The sequence below is a fragment of the Struthio camelus genome, chromosome 4 (assembly GCF_040807025.1).
Source record: "Struthio camelus isolate bStrCam1 chromosome 4, bStrCam1.hap1, whole genome shotgun sequence".
In the NCBI taxonomy this organism is placed as follows: Eukaryota; Metazoa; Chordata; class Aves; order Struthioniformes; family Struthionidae; genus Struthio; species Struthio camelus.
This window is the reverse complement of record NC_090945.1, coordinates 54,015,906-54,038,230: the sequence shown is the minus strand read 5'-3', so window position 1 is coordinate 54,038,230 and position 22,325 is coordinate 54,015,906. Positions and strand designations below refer to the sequence as shown.

General features: G+C 39.6%; 1 protein-coding gene across 3 annotated transcripts in view; it reads right to left on the bottom strand.

Annotated features, from left to right (window-relative positions):
* The window catches only part of MTMR7 (myotubularin related protein 7), a 51,564-nt gene that overhangs the window by 17,243 nt on the left and 11,996 nt on the right, over positions 1–22,325 (bottom strand). For all 3 annotated transcript variants that reach the window (XM_068942778.1, XM_068942776.1, XM_068942777.1), the window contains exons 2-6: positions 14,149–14,271; positions 12,905–13,067; positions 9,330–9,487; positions 8,080–8,208; positions 4,752–4,886 (exon numbers count right to left, since the gene is read on the bottom strand). In XM_068942778.1, the coding sequence (XP_068798879.1) occupies positions 4,752–4,886; positions 8,080–8,208; positions 9,330–9,383 (318 nt within the window). In that variant the 5' untranslated portion in view covers positions 9,384–9,487; positions 12,905–13,067; positions 14,149–14,271. The remainder of the gene's footprint in view (positions 1–4,751; positions 4,887–8,079; positions 8,209–9,329; positions 9,488–12,904; positions 13,068–14,148; positions 14,272–22,325) is intronic.

Below are 22,325 nucleotides of genomic sequence, written 5' to 3'. Positions count from 1 at the left end.
GAACACATCCAGAAGGTGGCAGTGTCTTATCTGCCGTGCTACTGTTTTCGTAGCGTACGTACATTGTACATCCTTTCCTAAATTATGTGTTTTACTGCTAAAATTATCCAAGAGTTGATATAGCACACTTCTCTGAGGCTTGGAATAACGTCACAGTGGTTTCTCCCTCGTTCTGCAGTAGCCTGGCTCCACTTCCATAAGACCACAAAAGATCTGAATTGACAAAATGACCACAAATATTTGCATCTGCAGTGCAGTCCTATCAAATAGTTGCAAAAAAATACACTGAGCTGAGAGCTGGGGTTTTATCTTTGAGTCTGTTACATGTTTCCTACCCTGAGAAAGTCACTAAATGCTTCTTTACCTCAGTTCTAAGTGTAAAATTAAGGGATTTTTATGTTTATCCCCCCTTCTGATATTCTTAGGGGAAAAGCAAATGATCTGCCAAGCATGTTATGCCAGATTCTGATCTCTAGACTAAAAACTAAGCTGATATAAATTAATTAAGTACTTCTTCCTTATTATCCTGTCTATTTTTTTTTTGATTTTTCTAAGGCAGAATCTTACTGTCCCGTAGAAACGTCTTCTTGAATAAAGTCACTGCTTTTATGTGAAATACAATCTCCCTGGAAAGCCTTTGAACTTCAAAATAAATATCATGGCTCCAGATGTAACAAAAGAGTCTACTCTACAAAGCTTCCATGCCTCTAGGCACAACTAACGGCCTCTGCACCAAAAAGATCTAAGATTAAAATAACAATGGATATTGCACACCAGGACTGAAGTGCGCTAATAGCTTTTGGTGAGAGCCTATGAGGGATCCATCTGATGAAATATGACTGGCCTCATTGCAATAAGAGCCAACGTTCATGAAAAATCAAAATGAGCTCTCTCTTATATTTTGTCTAGGGGATTAGAGACAAGGGAGATAATACAATTTCCAGTTTATTTCCTAAACTCACAGGAAGCACTACTGATTTGCTTCTTCAGTGGTCACTTCTCAAATCCACAATAACATCCGTACTCAAATAATGGTATCATGGTGGTTACAGGCTCTTGCTAGCTTTTCCCGAAGCGCACATATTCTCACTATTCAATTTTAATTTGGATCTGAGTGCAGACAATTAAGCAGGATTTTCTGCTGCCAGCACGTTTCCAACTAGGATGTGCAAGGAGTCTGGCTTCTTTATATCGTAAGTTAATCGTAAGTTATCGTAAGTCTGGCTTCTTTATTTCGTAAGTTATATCTGGCTTCTTTATATCGTAAGGTTGAGGTGGACCAAATTTGAGTTCTTAACTTTAAAAGGAAAAAGCTGAAGACTATAAGCTTTTTACACCATTATAATTTCCTTTTAGATGCATAAGGAAACAGATAGATGAGACTGCTTTTTAATTCCTATGTTCTGCCCAATTTGGAAATGTGAAGATAGGTTGTTTTTTCCATCTTCACAGTGTTGTTATTTCTAAAATGTCCATTGCTATGAGTCCAACTTAGCAATAGGAATACCTAGCTGCAGTTGCGGACCATCATTACTAATTGCAACACTGCATGAACTCCATGGTACAAGAGAAGGAACCATACTTTTTTCATTTTCTCAATGCCTGTGTAGAACTGCTTTTAGCATGTAGCATGCAATTAAGGAAGAAGTACAGGCAGAACATTTTCCAAGCAACCTGCTGTCTGCTAATCTTTGACTATCAGTGAACAATAAAAAAAGAACAATCAATGCCTGTGAACAGCATGTCCTTTAAGGACAGAGTCTTCAGTTTGACTTGCTAGAAGAACACAAATTATCTGTTGAATTCTAATCTTTCTCTTTTGAAGCAGATGTCAGTGTTCTAACCCAAACAAAATGAAGCAGTCTCTCTGCAATAACAGAGAGGGGGAAAAAATTCTGTATGCGTATTTCTAAGTTACCACCCAATCCTGAAAGCCTAATTGAAAATAATCTAGTCCTTAACAGACCTAATCTCAATACTGTAAATGCCATAAACATCCTCTGAAACACAGCAATTTTATCGCAGAAATCCTTCTTTATTAAAAGCCAGTCTGAAGTAGCTCTTTAAAAGTAAGTAAATATTAGGCTAAATTTGCAAGACTTTCTGACACTTTTTTTATTTTAAATATTGTCAATTGCCAAGCTTTGCAGCTGCCACAGTATTTACTAACAACTTTTCCACATCACCTATCAAATTCCATTTGTTGCTCTTAAAGTAGCTGTCCTAAGTCTCTCAAAATTGTGCCTGTCCTAGCCTAGTCTCAGTGGAGATGAAAGTACAGTCTCTAAGGGGACAAACCTCACCAGACTTTCCATGGGACCTTCTTTAGTGTGGAGATTAACTTAGTAGTTCCTTTTGTGGAGTTATAAAAATAATTTGTTTTACTCACAAGCAGCAAGTAAGTTTACATTAGCTTCTTCTGTAAACACAGAGTAAGGAGAAAAATGGAGAAAGACATCCACCAAAGTAAAAGCTCTGCACGTGCTCATCCTGGTATATTTAAATGAAGTGGAAACAAAGCTTTGCTCCTCAGCCAAGTCCTTTGTGTTGAAGATTGTCAAGCGCAAGATGGAGAGAATACAAAACACGCTTGGGAATGTAGTATTCAAGGGACTGTTAATATTCATAATTTTTGCAAAGAACCAAGTCTGATGAGAAAAGAGGCAGGTAGGTTTTAACTTCCAAGAGCAACAGAAAACCTTGCACCAGCTTGATACCTTACCTTTGCATCTGTTAAAGGTCTCCCGAGGAATGCCAGGAGCAGCTTGCACTAACACATACAAGTTCCTACATGCTCTGAATTTACACGTGCATTAGGAACTGCGGAATTGCAACGAGGCTGTATGTGGCACCTGGAATCACAGGAGATTTGGCAAAATGCTCCATTTGCAGATCATTCAATCTGTGTAAACACAGATGAGTAGGGATCTGTGTAACAGATTTCTTAACAGCAAAATTTTACTTCCAGAGAAGTTCAATGAAAACGAGTCTGCTGGAAACATGCAGCCACTCAGGACTGATTGAGCTGATTCACTCTCTCTGTTTAAACTACTGGCTTTTTTTCACTCCACATATGAGATGTTTCACCACAGTTGTATTACTCTTATAGGACTGGAGCTGCCTGTTGTTGCCTTGCAAAACATCACTAACAGCCAAGCCAGTAAGCCTTTAGTGATAAATCCCACCATCGAGAATCTTCCTTAATTAGAGAGGGGTACCAATGTCGTCAGCCAAGGAATGTTACACTGAAACTATTATCAAACATATAAGACTGTTAAGGAAGCATTATTTGGGCGGTTCCATCTGTACTCATTATCCAAAGCCTGCTCTTAACACAGTCATACCAATCTTTTCCTACTGCTCATTGCTATTATGATGTTCTGCACATATTAACTTTTTTCAGAACTGTGAGTAAAGTGGTACCATCTTCATTTCCCAAAAAGGAAGGAAAGAACTGAAGGTCAAAGTATTCACCACATTGAAAAGTGCAGTGAGGTATTCCACAGCCTGGATTTTCTGACGGGCTGACTTGCTCAGCAGCTGTGAGCACTTACTTTTTTCCCCACCAGCCCCCAGGTCTTCAATCAATCGACAACTGAGTAGATGGGTTCTTCTTTTCTGGTTGTTTACCTCAGCAGTCTCCTACCTCCACCTCAAATCTCTGTCTGGTTTGTCCTTGCTCACTTCCTTCTTCACAGTGCTCAGTTTTAGTCCCCTTACCCCTCCAGCATCTGTCTCCCGCAGCTCTGCGCCCACCACAGGATGTCAAAACGGCTTTCTTGTTCCTTCTCTTCACTTCTTCACACTCAGTTTTCCCATTCTCTTCTGCAGCTCCTCTGAGAGCTCTACCAGGGATTTTGTGGGGATTCTGCCCTTTTAGTTTCATTTCATTCACCTGCTGTGTTACCTTCAGAAGGGACGTTACTGAGAGTGTGAGACGGAGCGTATCCTTACTCTTGCTTCCAGGCACTGAAACTGTAAGCCCACTCCTTGCCACTTTGGGCTAAATTCACTTGCATGGCAAATTTGGACACAATCTTTATTAGCTTCAGACCTCTTCTAGATCTTTGTTGAGTATCTTGACGCCACAATTTTTCTAAAGCTTTTATGTTGGTCAAAGGTTTTAGTTAATTGTGGAGAAATGACATTCACTATTTACCATGTTTCAGATTCTATCTCTAAAACACAAAGGTGTTAGAGATATTCAAAGAAAAATTCTCCTGAATTTTTGTAACCTGAGTAAATGTATTTTCCTTAGCCTCACGCTCGTGTTGTTAAAATTTTCCCACCTGCAGGAGAGATCTTGCCTGGAAAATTTTAGAACAAGCAGATGGAGATTTGCAACATTACAAACAACTGAAAATACAGACAATGATGGGAACTGTTTTTTCACTAGCCTCATCAGTAATGTGGTTACTGTTGACTCCTTTGTGTGTGTGTGTGGAGACGAACCTTCATCGCATAACCTAACAGTTACTGCTCTAAGTTCTTGTTTATTTTTCTGCATCAACATCTGTTAAGAACAAAAAAGAGAAAGGCTCAGTGTAAAGAAAAATATTCTTTAAGAGATGAAACATGGACAAGATTTCTAGTTAAATTTCCCCACATAAATCCAGATTTACATGTGGATTTACTCAGCTACAGCTGAGACCAGAACTATGGTCACTGTCATTTGGGTTGTGAATCTTCCCTAGTATATTCAGCCCCGGTTCAGTCTTGCTGAGTATGTGCTAGAAATTTCATGTACTCACTTTGGGCCGAGTGTCAACAACATATAAGAAATCACTTCCCGGATTTGCTTTTCTAATGGCCTGGAGCATCTGTTCATCCTCAAGGCATCGAGCACTGAAGCCAGATAAAGGTTGGCTGCTTCTACATATGGAGGCCTGTAGAAAAATAGACAAATAAACAAAAAATCAACATAATTAGTAAGCAAAAATGACTTAGCATCCAGAAGCATTTTTAAAAACCTGCTTATTAGTTATTCACCATAGGTGTAAAGTTACTTGGGAAGAGCAAAGTGATAAAAATTAATTACATACTAATAAACAATAATCATTTTTACAAAGGCAAGAAAATATTAAAACAATAAAACCCCACTGGCCCAGGTCTAGTCTTGAATCCAGTGTCTAGAACTATTTTAAAGTAGTATATTTCCCTAACGCGAAATAACTCCTGAAAACATAGTATCTGGAGAGCATAATGAGAACAAAACTGCAATCACAAGAACAGTGATATAGCACAGGGAACGGATCCTTTTGCACTGTCATTCACACCGCAGTGTCACACTTTATGACGCTGCTGTGGAGTTACACCCAACTCGCACAAATTTGTGCTTTACAAAGTAGCCTGAGTCACCACGAGCACGGGAAACAGAAACGCATAAAACACAGCCAGATCACTGATGGTGGTGTGTTTCTAGCGCTGCCTTTGGAGAAAGACCTTACTGCCTGGGAAGTGGGTCAGGCAGCCTGTTTCCTGGAGTACATTCATTAATCAGTGCTACTGTAGGAGGCAAGAGAGTTTCTGCTGAAACCCGTCAGGATCAGACCTCCAGCTGAAACTGGGAAAGAAGGAACAGACCATGAAGCAGGGAGCAGAGAGGATTTATTTCCCAGTCAGTGCCTGGCAGGGAATGGAAAGATTTGTAGAGGGCAGGGGGCTAATACACATGGTTTTTTTCAGATTTATCTAAGCACTGACCATACGCATGAAGCGAATCTGTCTGCTGAAGGCCGTGACCTGTGCAGACTGCCCTATAGATTATTTATAACTGTGAGAAGGAACATGCTTATTTGCAGCCAAGTCTTTGAAATATCAGCAGTTAGTCAAATCTGGATCTTTAATACAGAGACCATCAGTTGCGTCAGACCCTGTTTAGACCTTACTAGATTTTGCCAATAGATTGTTATCTAAAGTTTTGCCTGCTGATCAGCACACACTTCAGTGATTTGACATGTGCTTATAGCTACTTTACATGAAGCAAAAAGGGTGTATACGACTATGTCAACAACTTGTCATTTTGATAGAGGAAAGGCATTTCTCTCTCACCTATGATGGACCATATCTGAGGTAGATACGGACTGCAGGGCTAAAGTTAAAGCTAAAGTTAGCCTTGTGGATTAAGGCTGGGATTCGGGAAAGCAGGGGCTGGAGCTTATTATGTTATATCATCCTGAAGGCCCAAAGGGCTAAGATGGGCTGGCCCTGGTATCAGAGGCTTATCTGACAACATTAAGCTTGGGGTTAAGATCATGTTTAGCCCTGACCAATGAAATAGCTCTACTGTCAGTACTGCAGAGTTGACCTGCTGACCCGCTAGATGTCACAGGCAGGAATCAAAGCCTACGATCTCCATGGAAGAGGTCCTCCTGCTGACCACGGCCAATCGCTTGGGTGAGTACATACATTTGTAGGAATTCCTGGGCATTTTCAAGAGCAGGGCTAGAGATCAGGGTAGGTTTTGCTATTGCACAGGCTGAAAAGATGGTTCCAGAGTTTGATCTTAGCATATCCACAGAGACCCTGAGAGACCCAGAACAAGATGTCACAACATCATTGATTTGTAAGTGTCAAAGACATATGGGCAAATTCTGGGCAGGAATGGTGAAAGACTCAATGAGTAGCCCCTCTTCCAGCAACAGATCCCTTCCCATCCTGCTGTCACCGTGATTGTTCAGTGCTTACCATCCCAAATCCTTACTCCACCCCTAGCCATTACTCTGTTACCTGGCAGCTCATGCCAACATCTAAACTAACAAAGAGGCATTTCCTCCAGTGTTTCCAACGCTCTTCATAGCCTTTTGAGCCTTACAGGATCCACAAGTGAACCTATTACTTCAGACTCTGGTGGTCTGAACATGAACTCTAACCTTAACCTGAATTGCAGCCGCAATGTGGAAAACATCTATGCTGAAATCATGAAACTTATCCAAAGTGAACTGCTATGTATTGGTATTTAGCTGATCCCTGAGACCTTTTCTTTTGCTGAGATTTGGAAACGTCCAAGTGTTTTGAATGCTAAAAACTTACATTTGGACTTAAGATGACTATGAGAAATACTCAGTGTTGAAAATTTTGGCAATTTATGCAAAGGTTGTATTTACTCTTTAAGTCTTTATATCCTCCTGTTTTGCAGTCAAATTCGTAGATCTTTACTGAAGCAGAATTCTACCACAATAAGGGGTAAAGAAGGAGTCAGGTAACATTTCAATCCCTCCTTCTGAAGCTCAAGCCTAAGATAGGGGCCATTGAAAGAAAAGATTTCCTTGGAGATTGTAGTTTATGATTCCTGCTTGTGACACCGAGCGGAAATCGTTCCCACCCTGCGTGGCAAACTCAGAAGCTGCCCTGTAATCCCACACCAGCTCTGTCCCTCGGGAAGTCTTGGCCATCTCCCAGCACTGTGAGGAAAGACCTCGCCAGGCAGTTGCCAGTCTGGAACTGAAGTAGGAGGAAATATTAGAAGCACACATCCTTGGAGAGTACAGACAGGACACCATCGTAACTGGCAAAGAGAGCTGTGCTAAGCCAGCCCCTAGAGGTCTGGGACGCAAATGTGAAAACAGACTCAGCACATGGGATGCCTCCGTCCAAGGGATTCCTTTACCTCATCTGCCAGAAACAGAAGTGCAAATAGTCTAGGTACATTTTTTTCCCCAAGTAGTTACAAACGAGCAAGGCACTTGCTGTCAGCTCTGAGAGCATGCAGTAAGAGGGAGGAGAAAGTGGCACTCATTCCCCGTTGGGCATCTGCCAGGCTCCCTGCCTTTCCTCTCTGCATCTTAGTCTCCCCAGGCCCCTCTGACCTCTTGTACCACTCCACCTTCTTGTGCTACAGGGATCACACGTTTTGTGTTAGCTACATGGTGAAGCTAGGTTTAAACGACTGCGTTAAATGTCCATTAATGAACCAACCATTATTCTAGTATGTGGCCACTGACAACACGTTCAAACCACACTATCTATCTTTCAAAAAATTCTTAAATGAACACTGATTTTTAGTAAAAACTTACTAGAAGATTTATGAAAGCTAGGCCAAAATAAGCAAAAATGCCAAAGCTACAAATTCCCACTTACATTGTTATCCTTGCAGTAGTAAGAAAGAGCTGGGAAACGCCTTCGGCTCCGAAATTTAGAGCTCCCCACTATGATGTGTGCTGTTGCCGATTTAGGTACGTACACTTCCGTAGGATAGGAGTCACAGACCTGCAAAAGAAAACTCTGCTTACCTGGTCAACAAAACACAACTAATATTAGCCATCTCCACTGCAAAACCAAAATACCCCAAAACTCTCATTTCAGGGAATGTTCCGTAATGTTTGCATAAACATCACCTGTGTTTTTCAAAAAAGTCTCCTGAAGTGGAGAAGTATTAATTCTAACTTACAGATGACAAAACTGAAGCAGAAGGATTGAAGGGCTACATCTCCACATTGCTGAGTGCCTCACTGAGAACATGCATGCTTCCTTAATAGCAGAATTTGGAAGGAAGAACAGGAATGGATGAGGTTCCCTGACATCCCCATTGTAATGAGAGGGGACCACGGAGCCAACTTTTCCAAGAAATCTAGTGCAAATAATGGAAAGAAATAGGGATTTGAAGAAAATAAATTTGTCAATATGAAATGAGGATACTGAAAGTCAAGAAGCCCTGATGATGCCTACTAGTTCCCAAAGGAACCCGATGAGGCAGCTGAAACTGCCCGGGAATTTTTCTAGAGACATACGGGAACACAAGTGCAATCCCTGTCAAATTTTCTTCTCCTAAAATTGTCAGTGGCATCCTGACTGCATCCAGTTCTCCCTGGCACTTTATGAGATGAATAAAGGAATTAGGACTCGGAGGAAGAAATTAGGTTCTGGGAGAGCTGAAGATATGCAATGAAGGCAAAAGAAAAGGCAGGCTTTGTGGTTAAAGATGCTGTTGTGGTAAACTTGATTCTATTTATGATGTCATTTTTCCTACACTTTTCTCATAGCAGAGGTCAAACATCTTTTTCCACTTACTTTACCAAAATTTTAAAAAACCCTGGCAGCATAGTCAGTCTCCTCTGAGAACTTCACTGATGTTCCTTGACACGGACATGTTCCAGCAACAAAACTAATGAAGTACATGGGCAAACTCCCTTCAGAAAATATTTCGGTTATTATTTCTCACAATGAATTAACACTCTAGGGACCTCAAACAGAATTGATTTTTGTGTATGCAACCTACGTGTGTACAGCACTGAGCACAAAGGGATCCTCTGTCTAAGCACTACGGCAGTCCACAGTCACACCGATTTACTTTACTGTCTCTGCAATAGAAAAAAATCACAGCAACTCACTCCATAGTCTCTGTTTACATCACTAATCTGCCAATAACTGTTTGGAATACCCATCCGATTATATTCTTCTTTGAGGTCCACAAGTTTCCAACCTCGTTCTCGTTCTTCTTTATCTAATTTTGGATTGAATGAGAAACAATACAGCTCTTCATATTTTACTGAAAGAAAACAGAACAAAACAAAATGGTAAGGCACCTCAGCTTTCTCGTCCTGAAATCCCAGTCCAAAAACAAAACCTTGGGTAACATCCTTTATGTAGTTTCTCTTTTTAAATAGTATGCTTGCTGCACAAAAGCCTGTAGCCTGCTTATAACTACTTCCAAGCATACTTTGGAAGTACTGTGCTTCTTTGTTTTTTTGTATATTTTACAATATAAGTGATTTATTATTTATATAATTAAAATACTGTTCTACCAGACGTCTTCTTTACTGCATTATAAAAATTTGCCCACCCCAAAGACATCAGTAATAATAAGCTTTCATCTGAAGAAAACTGAAACCAATGATAGTATATGCACTTGTTCTCCAGATGACTTTGCTGGCCAGAGGTAGCATATAAATGCTTTTATTAATATAACATCTGTCCTGTGGCAAAGACAAAAGGTCTGAACAGCAGACTACGTGGCATAACCTTCAATGATGGACTAACTCAAAAGTCCTAACATTGTCCTTAGGGAAGTTTTCAAAAAATTCAACAATATTTTAGTGTTGTAGACTGCAAAATTCTGTCTTTGAATTATTAGCAAAGGCATTCTAGATACGTATGTTGTAGTAGGCTAAAAATAGCATGTGTTACATCAATCATTTCACCATGACCGTGAAGTTGTTTAAATAGCTATGCCACCTGTCACACTTGGCCAAGGACCACTTAGCTCGTAATGAACTTTCTAACTTCTTTTAGGATTATCTTTCTTCATGCTAATGAGTGTCTCAATCCTGGTGGCCAATGGCAGCCACAGTCCATTGCCGTTAAATACAATTTGTCACTGATATGAATAACTGTTCAGCATATAGCTTGAAATTACAGTTCTTGTTGCTGCTTAACATAAATGTTATGTCACGAGGGCATGTTTCATCCCGGTACTCTAAGTTCCTTACAAGTTTCTCACCAACAGACTTTTAACTTTATAACTGAAGTAATCTAGATTGTAAGTTGAGTCCTCTCTGACTTCGTAGTTCCACACGTGCTTCATAATATAATTGTAATACAGTTTAAATACTTCACTTTCTTTTCTAATATTATGTGCCTAATAAGCAGATTCTTAGAATAGTACAGTAAGCAACTCATACATGCTAAAATAATAAAAAAAATTGCAATAATAATAAGAATGAGAATAATAGTAACAGTAATAATAGGACTTCCATCTTTTTCTACAGGAAGCCTTTACTCTTATTTTGGATTCTGTCTTTTCAGGTTGTATTTTAAGATATATTTTGCTTTTTTAATGTCAATAAAAGGAATTATATATACAACATGAAAAATAAAGTATAAAGAAAGTATAAATAAAGTATAAAGAAACAAAATTTCTTGTTAAGTCTGTCAAGAAAGTACTGAAGGCCAATAATGTCATTTGTGAAGGGAAAGGAGTAAAAGAGGAATGATTTGCACACTGTTTGATAGCTCAAACTCTTTCTGTATTCTCTACTTCCAAAATTCTCTCATGGTGCAGCTTAGGAAGACAGTCTGGTTTATTTTTCACCTGCTATTATAAAGTCTGAACATCCATAAATCCCATCTGAGCTCATTTTAATGAAGTGCTTTGGGTAGCACTTTGAGCATTCATTTTTAATGCTTCTTTGCCAAAACCATCTGGGTTTTCTCTTCAGCTGGGCCTGTGCACTGAAGTAGTGGGAAGCTCTCACAAATCCACCTACTACAAAATACTCAGTTTACTTATGGCTAAAGTCTGACTCAACATTACAAGTATGGTATCTATACCTTATGGTATCTATAAGTGGTAACAAAGTTCTTCAAATGCTAATAGCCAGTGCCTAAAAGCTCGATTATCAGCTATTCTCCAGCGCTTCCAGGAGCTGCCACAATCTTTCGCGGTTATTTTGCTATAAATGTATGCAGTCCTGGTATTATGCCTGTAATAAATGTTACAGTCAGTTTGTTTCACAAAATGGCTTGCCTAAGCAAAAAGGCCAAATTCTGCCGCCAGCTTTACCCATTCAAACGCTATTAACAGCAGGCGAGAATACAGTCATATACAGATTTGCTCCCTCAGTGTAACTAGGCCATCACATAATATACAATATATTAAGGAGGTACATATGATCACTCAGGTTCAGGTAGGGTGATATGAATGAGAACAGGCAAAGAATGGAAAGCAGAGCCTCAATCCATCAAAATTTCTCCTCAGGGAGTAAAGGATACCTCGTAGTGCTCGGTAACTGTATTACAGCCTTGCCCCCATACAAACAGACAGAGCAGAGCACTGTCAGTGTACATTTTGCTCAGCTTGCAGTCTGAGCCTTCTAACAGTAGCTAAGCAAGATTTTATCATTCCTCACACAAAGAACAGATATTTTGCTGGAGAAGGAACTGTGCTGTGCAGCTGAACTATGCAAACAGCCAATGCAAAGTGCAATTATTGCATCTTCTTCCTTCGAATGTTCTTGTCCACTGCTGTCTGCCGCTAAGCTTTTATTCATGGTCCATTGCTATTCTTCTCTTTAGCATTTTGTATGTCTCTATCAAAATGCCCTTTTCAGGTGCACAGCTGTACGCACCCACCCTCCTTGCTCCAAGGCGGGAGCATTACCGAACCGCGTTCTATCCAGCCTGCACGAACACATGCTTGCAGCTGAAGCCCAGGGAATTAATCCAGATTTATATCGGCAGAACCAAAGGCTGAATCTGTCTCATTGTTTCTAGATTTCTCCTATTACTTTCACCTTGCCTCACCTAGCATATCAAATTACGTCTGCTGCAGCGTACGTATTACTACCACTGTTATCCTAACTATAGAAGGCATTTGACAAAGTTCAGTAGCTGTGCTGCCCTACTATGCAGCTTTCCTCTTGTACTTAGTAGATAAAACTGATGTTATTGCAAGACAAAAATTAACGCCAGTGCTGTCAGGTTGCACAGACTGTGGTAAATGTGTTCTTTGCATACTCTTAACATAGTAGCAGAGGTTAGAGCTTTTTTTTTTTTTTGCCACAGCACAAGTATGAACACTCCAGATTTAGCAACCCTTCAGTATGTTCTTAAATTCATATTTACACAAGGCATCCAGTAAGCAACAACTACACATCAACTAGCGTAATATATTCTATGGACATTGATCTTCTGGGGTATCATTTTAAACAAAATTTTATGTTATATTTTATGGAATGAGCTCCTTGTTATAACCCTTCTTCATTGTGTTTTCTTCATTGTGCCATAAAGAATTATTTTAATATCCTCTCATGTTCAGAGACTTCTACTCTCATAACACATCTCTAATGACATATTTTTTCTTAAAATGTGAAGGACGAAGGTGACCTCCTCACAGCTACATTTCTTTCACCGTGTTCTCTCTCTTTAGGATGGGGATTGACTTTTGTGCCATGTTTCTTCCCCATACCTGGTCGTGCCAGACGTATTAGAGAGATGTAAACGTCGTGGCAGTCTCGCTCCTGAGGGATGATCAGCTGGATGACCTGGAAGTTCTTGCAGCGGATCAGCAAAGGGCAGCCGGTGGCAGTCGTGGCCTGCTTCTCGATGGAGGAAATCTGGCTGTGAAGAACCTGTAAGGGAATTGAAAATGGTTATGCCAAGTGATTCAAATCTTCAATAGCAAAAAATAATTATTTATAGTGGTCTACCAGGGCTAACACTGTAGTTTCCCCTACTGTTTCAGAAAATCCCCCCATACCTTCTCCCATAGGTCTGTTCCTACCTCCAGTTTCAGGCTCAAGCAGTGCCTGATATAAAACCTACAGACAAAGAAGCACTTCTGGAGTGTTTCAGCTGTTCAAACATTAGCTGAGTCATGTTATCCAAAGGGTTATTTTTTTTTTTTTAGTGTAAGCTAATGGTTGTCTGAGAAAGAGCTCTTTTCATCTATCTGTACAGTGAAAAGATGAAATAGCATCAGTTACATAAAACTGTTTCCAGAGTCTCTAGGCTGAAATGTTGGGCCTCCTCATTGGCAGAATAGTAGTACTGATATAATCGCAAATACTGGTTCAAATGGGATGAAACATTAAATAAAAATCAGAAAGGGAATAGTGGGACCAAGAGAAGATAAAGTTAATAATTGCTGCAAAATGGATAAAGGATTCATGACTAAGCTACATAAAGCGTTACAAATGGTATGATATTGGAGCTATTGTACCTTTGTTTACATACAACATCACAGATGATAGACATGCACTGAGATAAATCCACCAAAATAGGTAACTCTAACTATGTGCATGTGAAAAAAATCACTGAATCAGCACAGGCAGTCATGGAGAGAGGCAAGAGCAGATTAACTCCAGGGAGTAATTCCCATTCAAACCAACTCCTCAGTTCTCCTCAGTTCTTCCTGGAGCATACAATTAGTGCTGTAGTTAACGGCAGCAGCTCCTCAGTGACTCATGTCTGGTTTTCTTATGATGATTGTCCTTGTATTTCTGTTACTATGTTACAACAGCCAGAATCTAGTAAAAATTTTCAAAATTTATCAAGTAGCAAAGGTTTTCAATTGGAATTTCAGATCTGCTGAAGTTATACAAGAATCTGTATAAACTAATTCATCGTATTTAAACTGGTTTGCAAATTATTTTCAAATTACCATCAATAAAGTGTCATGCACTTACAGCTAACTGGAAAAAAAAATCATACCCAGGTTTCTTTACGAGTTTCAGAAGCATTTTCCACAAATATGACATGGGTAGCTGTTAAATACAAGGTGCCCAGTGTGGCTTTTCTGGAAGATAAACGATCAAGTAACCGAACATTTTCCACCTAAACAAAGAGATGACAGAGAGGGAAAAAACAGGAAGAATTAGGCTGTGTCATAGTCTAATATAGTGAGATGTCAACATCTACCTTTTGTCCATTGCAAAGTCAAATACAGTTTTTTAATGCTAAGATAAACTCTTACCACGTAAACAGTACAAAAATTTATGAGAGGATAATCTACTTGGATAAGCCACAGAACATAGGATAGGAACACAGGACGGAAGGGACTTCAGGAGGTCTCTCGTCCAACCTCCTGCTTGAGCAGGGGCAGCTGTGAGCTCATACCAGGTTGCTCAGGGCTTGATCTAGTTAGGTCTAGAAAACCTCCAAGGATGGAGACTGCGCAACCTCTCTGGGCAACCTGCTCTGCTGCTGGACTATCCTCATGGTGAGAAAGTTTTTCCTCATATCCAAGGATAGAAAAACATGTCACAAGCTAGAATAGTTTCAGAAGAACCACTGAATCCCTTAGTGATATCTAGAATAGTTATATTTGTGGTCTTGGGGCTGTGTCTATGGGCCCATAAAAAAATATTTTTACACTAATATTTAAAAACAGGATAAGCTAATTCAGATAGGTGCTCTTCCCTTAAACGTGTTCTGCAGTTCCCACGACTCTCAGCGGGAGAGTCACAAGCACAGATACACAGATGTACATCCTAAATTTTATATTCCTCTATACACATTACATAGCTGATGAAGGACTAAACTGGACTTCTGGGAAAGTGAAACAAGGGAAGCAAACAGAAACGGAAACATATAGCTGGGGTTTGGTTTGTGTTGTAGCAATCTGGCCAACTCCACTCCCAGAAAATGCCAGTGAATGCCCAAGTCATTGATGGTTTATAGACCAATTCAGAATGGCTTAAAAAAGTAACAAAATAAAACAAAAAGGAATATCTCAAAATTAACATAGCCAAGCCTCAAGCACATAATGCTGGAAAGTTGCCTTGGCATTGAAAAAATAAACAAACCGTCCCACACCTAGTATTGAAAAGCACATTTAAAACCATCTGTCCCAAAAATGGTCCAAGATGCAAAAGCATGAGAAGAAGATGCTTTTCATGTAAGTTCTCTTCCATGCCATATGAGATGAATATTAGGCAAGTATCTACATATAAGAAAAAAATGATTATATTGTGTGATCTAACTCCAGATCTCCCTTCACTTTCACTTTTTCCTCTGGTGCTACTTCTGCATCCAAAAATCTGTTGGCAAAGACTGTCCTACTCCAAAGACAATTTCTCACTGGAGCTCCTTCTTTTTATCTCACCATGCCAAAACTCATGCTAGCAAGGCAGGGCTTGGCATTCAGCTGAACGCTAGTTCCATGTTGTCCCTTCAGGCCTTTCCAGAATTATCAGCAATGCAAAGGAGGCTGAATTAAAAAAAAAAAAAAAAGCAAAAGGAGTAGGTCATAGTGGTAGAGCGTATTTCTTCAGTGGGCCTCTGATAAGCCCCACTCAGGCTCCCAGGCCTGAGTGACCCTACTGACGGTTTAGAAAAATGTTTCAGCATTTGTCCCTCACTCCCATTAATTAGGGGTGATGGCAGTGATCGCCCCAGAAATTTGTGCCTTCAGCCACTCTTCAACAGGAACCAAGGACTAAACACAGTGAGGCTTTGCCTCGCTGGGCATAAAACGGACATTGTCCCTTTGCTACACTCCTGCCAATAGGTGAGTCCATAACATTTAATTACCCCTCAGATAACCGGCTTGTGGCTCGTATATCATTAATATTTTGTACACAGTATGTCTCATAGGCATTTGATCTGATGTTATATGGCAGTTCTGACTGAGAGACTAGAAGGACAAAAAAAAATCAACACAGTGCATGTTAAATGGAGTAAAAACTGGCTAAAATAGTCAATAATTAGTTACTGAGAGTTTGCTGGGTTTCCTATTGCAACAGTTTTAAAACCAAAACTAATTGCTTTTTCTAAAAACATGCTTGGTGCAAACAAGTTAAATCAGGGAATGCCTGTGGCCTATAACATCTCAATCATAGTAAATAATCAAAATGGTTTCCTCTGGTTTCGTGATGTTGAAATCACACTAGAACATGTGCTTTTCCAGCAAGCAGCGGCACAGCTCTGTGCAGTGTGCCCGCTGCTGCAAAAAATCTTCAGCACACTGGCTTACCTTCCTTATATCCTCTTTTCACTCAAATCTCACCAACCCTTTTATATTTCCAGTCATTTTCAGGACTCAGGGTTGATAACTGTTCCGAGATACGCTCCCATTAGAATCAAAGGCACTGTTCTGGTGTTTTAAGTACAAGAGTAGATTTAAATGTTGCTCCAAAAATGCAAGTGGGGAAAAGAAAAAGAACAAAGAAGACCACATCATTTTTCCCTTCAATTAAATGCAAGTTCACACAAACTTCCTAGAAACCAGAGTTGGAGTCAACAAACACAAAAAAAGTAAGAGAATGATTTGATTTTTGACAACACAGAGATTCCAGATTATATTGACAGGAACGTTCTTAAATGCTCTCTGAGGTGGGATGTTGCACTTGATAAGTACTCTCAAACCTCCACAGAAGTAATTCTTTGTAATTCTCTGAAAACACAGGACGAACAGAATGATACCAGCCCCTCAGAACAGCATATTTACCATGGGTATTCCAAATACATTGTACTTCTTTAAAAATAGGAAGAGAGAAATCCTTAAACCAAAGGATTCTGCTACCAATTTGGTAGCAGAATGCTTAAAATCCATCAATTAGTGAAACCAAGTCTTCTCCCTCAAGGCCAGTTATAATCTGTTTTAAATAAAAATAAAGCAGATAGAAAGCATGAATAAAGCCCTTTCCCAGGACCATCTACTTCAGAGGTCACATATTGGGGTGAGGAGGAATGGAAGAAGCACAACATAAACCCAGTAAACATTCACTAACTAGTAAAAGAAGAGATACAAAGGAGCAGAGATGAGACAACACAAAGACAGAGGCACTGGCCAAACTCTAAAAAGAACCCACAGACAAAAACAATAAAAATGAGGTTTGTCTGGACAAAAATGGTACCTACAACGCAGCCCAGCCAATGAGGACTCTGTTGTACAGGCTCTGGTCAATGCATAAGGAAGCCATCATTCCCAAATGCTACCAGTAGACTTCAGGACACGAAACACAAAGAACATGAGGAACACAAGGAAGGCAGACACTCACCCAGCAGGGCAAGGGCTGAAGGCTGAAGGCTGAATTTTCAGGCATCCTAGGCCAATCCTCTCTCCGCTCATCAGCCAGAGCCCCTTGACTAAAGTATTGATTTTTTTTGTTTAAAAAAGGCTAGATATGAATAAACAGGAATAGTTGCAATAAGAAGTCTGCAGTAAGTCATTTTTTTGTTAAAACACCTGCAATAGCTGCACTGGGTCAGTTCAGAGGTTCTTCTAGCCCAGTAGATTATCTCTGAGAGCGGAGAATTGCAGCTGCTCAGGGAAGAACAAAGCAAGTGTGTAGTGATGCTCCTGCGTGACGCTACCCCTGCTTCTAGAAATCAGCTACTTGTGGGCTTCCTATGCTGAGGTCATAAGTTTTTAATAGCCCTCGATGTATTTTAACTTCACGAATTTTGTCAAATAACATTTGGAATCCCTGCAGTCAATTGGCAGCTACAACACCCTGTGAGAGTGAACTTTGCTTTTCAGCTATGCATCATATGAAAAAAAAAACCAACTTTTTTTTGCTTTTTTGGAATCTGCCATCAATGGCTGAAGCGCCATGTGTTTGGTGCCCCAGACCTTGCATTACAGTAAGCAGTGAATGTTGTTTGCTACCCAGCTTCTCTCTGTCGTACATGTTTTTATAGATCCTTCCCTCAGTCCTTGCCTTCCCAGACTGAAGGCCCTGCTTTGCTTAGTTGCTAGCTCTCTGGAAACTATTCCTGGTGAGCTCTTTCACACTCCTGATTATCCTACAGCAGGTTTACTTTTTGAGAAGAGGCCAAAAGTACGAAGAGAATTCAAGACCTGGGTGTACAACAGATATGGTGTATGACGCCTAGTGGCAGAGTGATGCTTGCCGCCTTGCTCTTTATTCAGCTTCTAAAAGTTTCTGAAGGTTGTTTGTTTTTGTGTCCCTTGTTGAGCTTCAAGCTGAAAATTTTATTTTTTGGAACAGCATTTGTAACTCTAAGTCATCTCCGCTGAGTGATAATAACTGGCTCAGAATCCACTACTGTGCATGTGAAGTTAGCCCCCCCTCCATGCGTATTGTTTTGCATTTATTGATGATGAATTTCATCTGTCAGTATCATGAGACATCGCTACAAGCCTCTACAGCAATCTTTCATTTCTTGTACCCTGAAGAATGTAGTTATATCAGAGAACTCTGGCATCTCCTCCCCTCTCTGTATCTTTCAAAACATTTATGAGCAAGTTGAACATCACAGGCTCTTACACAGAGTCTTTGGATCTCTGATGTTGAATTCCCTTCATTGCAAAAACTAACAATATAACCCTGCTATTTGTTTCTTATCTTTTAACTAGTTAGTAATGAGAGACCTCTTTGTTCATATACTATGATGCTGAAGTGTCTTCAGCAGCTTTGATGCCTTTGATGAAGGACGTGCTCAGGGGAGTTTTGGAAGGCCGGTTAGTCTCTATCACTTGGATCTCCTTAGCCCATATGTTCGGTGGCCTCTTCAGAGAGGTTCTGTGTTCCCCAACAGAAACTATGTGATTCGTCCCTTTATACTGTGCTTAACCATAAATCTAATGATTTAGGGGGGAAGGAATTGGGTGGGGTGCTGCAACTTCTGCCCATTTCCTCAGTTTAGGTATCATATTGGTTACCTCTGTTTTTTTTAGGACTGGGACACTTTTAAGCAGTAGGTTGTACACCACAGCTATTCACATGATGATTTTGTAATTTAGTTCTTTTAATTTGCGTGAATATCATCTGATCTTAGTAATTTTTTTTGTGTTTATTACTGTTAATATCTTCTGAAATCTCTTCTAATAGTACTTTCATCGGTGACAAATCTCTTGATATGTTTTTATAGAGAAATGTGCCAGAATGAGAACATCTCTAAATACCTTTCCCACTTTGATCATTTAGTGATCCTATAGAGTTTCCGTCAGGATTCTATCTGTGCTTGAAAAGGGCATTGCTACTAGTTTTTATGCTTTTATCAAGTTGTTCTTCAAAATCTCTTTTGGCCTGCCTTATCGTGTTCATATATTTAACTTATTTATATTCTGTTCTATTTTCCTCATTTAGATCCAACTTCAACTTGAAGGAAGCTCTCTTACTTCTAATAAAAGAAGTCCTTTTAATAAAATACATCCTCTTTCTCCTTTTCCCTGCGGTTTAGCTGTGCAAACCTTTTGGTCTTCTGAAGTCTTTTTCTGGAAGTTGGCTCATAGTTAAACAAACTTCTTGACTCCTGTAAACATTTTAATTTTTGGCTCTCTTTCTTTTTAAACAGTTTTCACATTTTTTATGTAGTTCCCTCTTTGAAGTTAAATAGTGCCATGGGAGATTTATTTTCCCCCATTTTTTGCTATTTCAAGAATATGGAATCATTATACAGACTTTCTTTAATAGTTGCATTTTGAACCAGGTCTTTCTGTTGCTGCTTAAGACTGGGTCCAGAATTACTTTTGTGTCTGTGAGATAATCAAACAGCTTTCACATAGGCAATCATTTATATACGATATCTAAAATTTTATTCAGCACCATACTCACTGGCACATTTACCCAGTCTCCTTTGAGTAAATTATGTCTTTCACTCTTATTGCATTTCTTGCCTTCATGCCCTGTTTGATCTTCTTCAGCTTGTCACATATACTGCCACCATTCAGGAAGCACAGTCAATACTAGAGTCCTTATACTGTATTTTTCCCAGCACTATAGTCCTATAGCGCTACAGTTCTACTTTTCCTGTTTAGGGTTGTAACTTCGATCTGCATGGAGCTGATGTTTTTGCAACATGGTTAATCTACAAGATTTGACCCTAAGTCTTCTTCAAGGCAAAAAGCTGCTCTTCCACTGGCAAATCTGTTTCAAGTCTGTGTGAAAACAGATTTACTAATAACTTGCCTCAGCAACTACTTTATTTTATCTAGCGATTTCCGAAGGAAAGGGGAACTACTTAAGTTTAAACTGTAAGTGGATTCAAAACCGCAGTGCTAAACTGTAACTGCAATACGGGTGCAAACCACAGATTCACACTATTCTATTATTTTTTTTTAACTTGGCAAAACGCTTAATACCCCCTTAAAATCAGTATTACATTTCTGAATGATGTGCACAGACATTTGTATAGGCTGAACCTGTTTCTGAAATTTCCCGACTGAATTTAAGGTAGAGCTTGATCGAATCATGAAAGTGGTTGTACGGTAAAGATATCTACAAACATTCAGCAGCCTAAAAGGGTCCTCGTCTCACTCATGCAGGTGTTTGAAATTCAGAGCTGCACTTGGCATCGTTCCTGCAGCCCTTTGCTGTTCTCTACTAAATTCTGACTCGCAGTAACTTTCATAAGTGGCTTCAGGAGCAATAACGGTCTCTAAGCTCTCAGGAGCTTGTTCTAAAAACTCTCTGGCTGACATACACAGATTTCATCTGAGACCCTCCTGTGTTTCTGCTGCCTAGTTTCCAGTTAATCAAAGCTTCTGAGAAAGCAGTATATTACACTCATGTACAGAAAAGCAACAAAAAAGGTAAATAAAGCTAGCCTCAAAGATTAGATTTCATTCCGCTAATTAAAGGAATCAGAGAATTAGACTTCTTTCTTCTTCTGCACCCTTCAGAAAAAGAAAGCCAAGTCAAAGAGTGTCTTCAAGTGGTTTAGGGGGAAAGTATGATAATTTCCACAACAGGGGAACACAGTTTGCAACAGTACTTTGGAAGAAGCTGATTTCTTCTGTCTAAAAAACTTACAGCACACTAGGAAATCAACATTAAGAGCAGAAAAAAAGAATAAATAAGTTCAGTACCAGAAAAAAGACCCTGTCCTAATTAGCCTCTTACTTTTTCTCTGAAGAGTACTCCATTTTTGAATCCAAAACTGCTGCAGGCTTTATTGGAGAACTTAGGAAAATGTGCAGGCACTGAGACAATTCAGGAAAAAAATGTATACTCTGTACACATGCACTTTGCCTAAAATAAGCAACTGGTGAGGGAGACCAGATCAGAAAATAACAGGTAAAGAATAAAAAGAAGCAAAACCACCCTGTGAAGCTGAGAGCTGGAAGTGCTCAAAGAGTGAAAAAGAAAGCACTAACCAAGCCAGTCTGGAGAGCGGCATCTAAGTAAAAACTTCAATACTTTATTTGAAGCTGTTGCCCCCGCTATTCATTTTTGCCTGATGACTATGGTTATCTAGGCTTAAAGAAAAGAATGCCAAGAGATTTATTTCAGTGATTACAACCCCTTACATGGGGATAAATAAAGCTGACCAGAAACTCTATTTTCAATGCAACACAGATGAGAGAAAAAAAGAAGGCAAAAATAGAAGCTAAAGGGAACACAAATTAAGAACAGATGGAAGGCACTTTTTACTCAGAGAATAAACATGACAAATGACTTATGAACAAGGTTGCCGGGAGGTCATTCAAGAAAAAGATGTCATATTAGGGAAAAGCATGGGCCAAAGCTTTATTCAGGCACAGCTCCCACCAGTTTCAATGGGACTCCCACCCAAGGAAGAATGGCAAAGATATGACCTGTAAGTGTTCGGAAAAGTTGGTGCACCAAAATGTTATTCCTAAAAATATCCCTGTACCCTAATATGTTTTCATTTTTAGCACGGATTGTTTTTTGAATAAGCTCTGCCTGCACGACATGTTTTTAAATGCTTCTTGAATATGGTACCTAGGTGTATTAGAGAAGTAAGAACAAAGAGGTATCCAAACGCAAGGCAGCATCTTAAAAAATTGCAGAAAATACTCCTATTTTTTCGTGCTGCTTATAAATCCACATGGGAAAGCTCTTCCAGATAACGCAGGATCAGCTTGTTTGTGGACATAGACTTGAGCAGGAAAAGCAGAGAGAAGAAAACTGTACAGCAGACGGGTAAAACCAGAAAAAATTAGGCCTCAGTGAAAC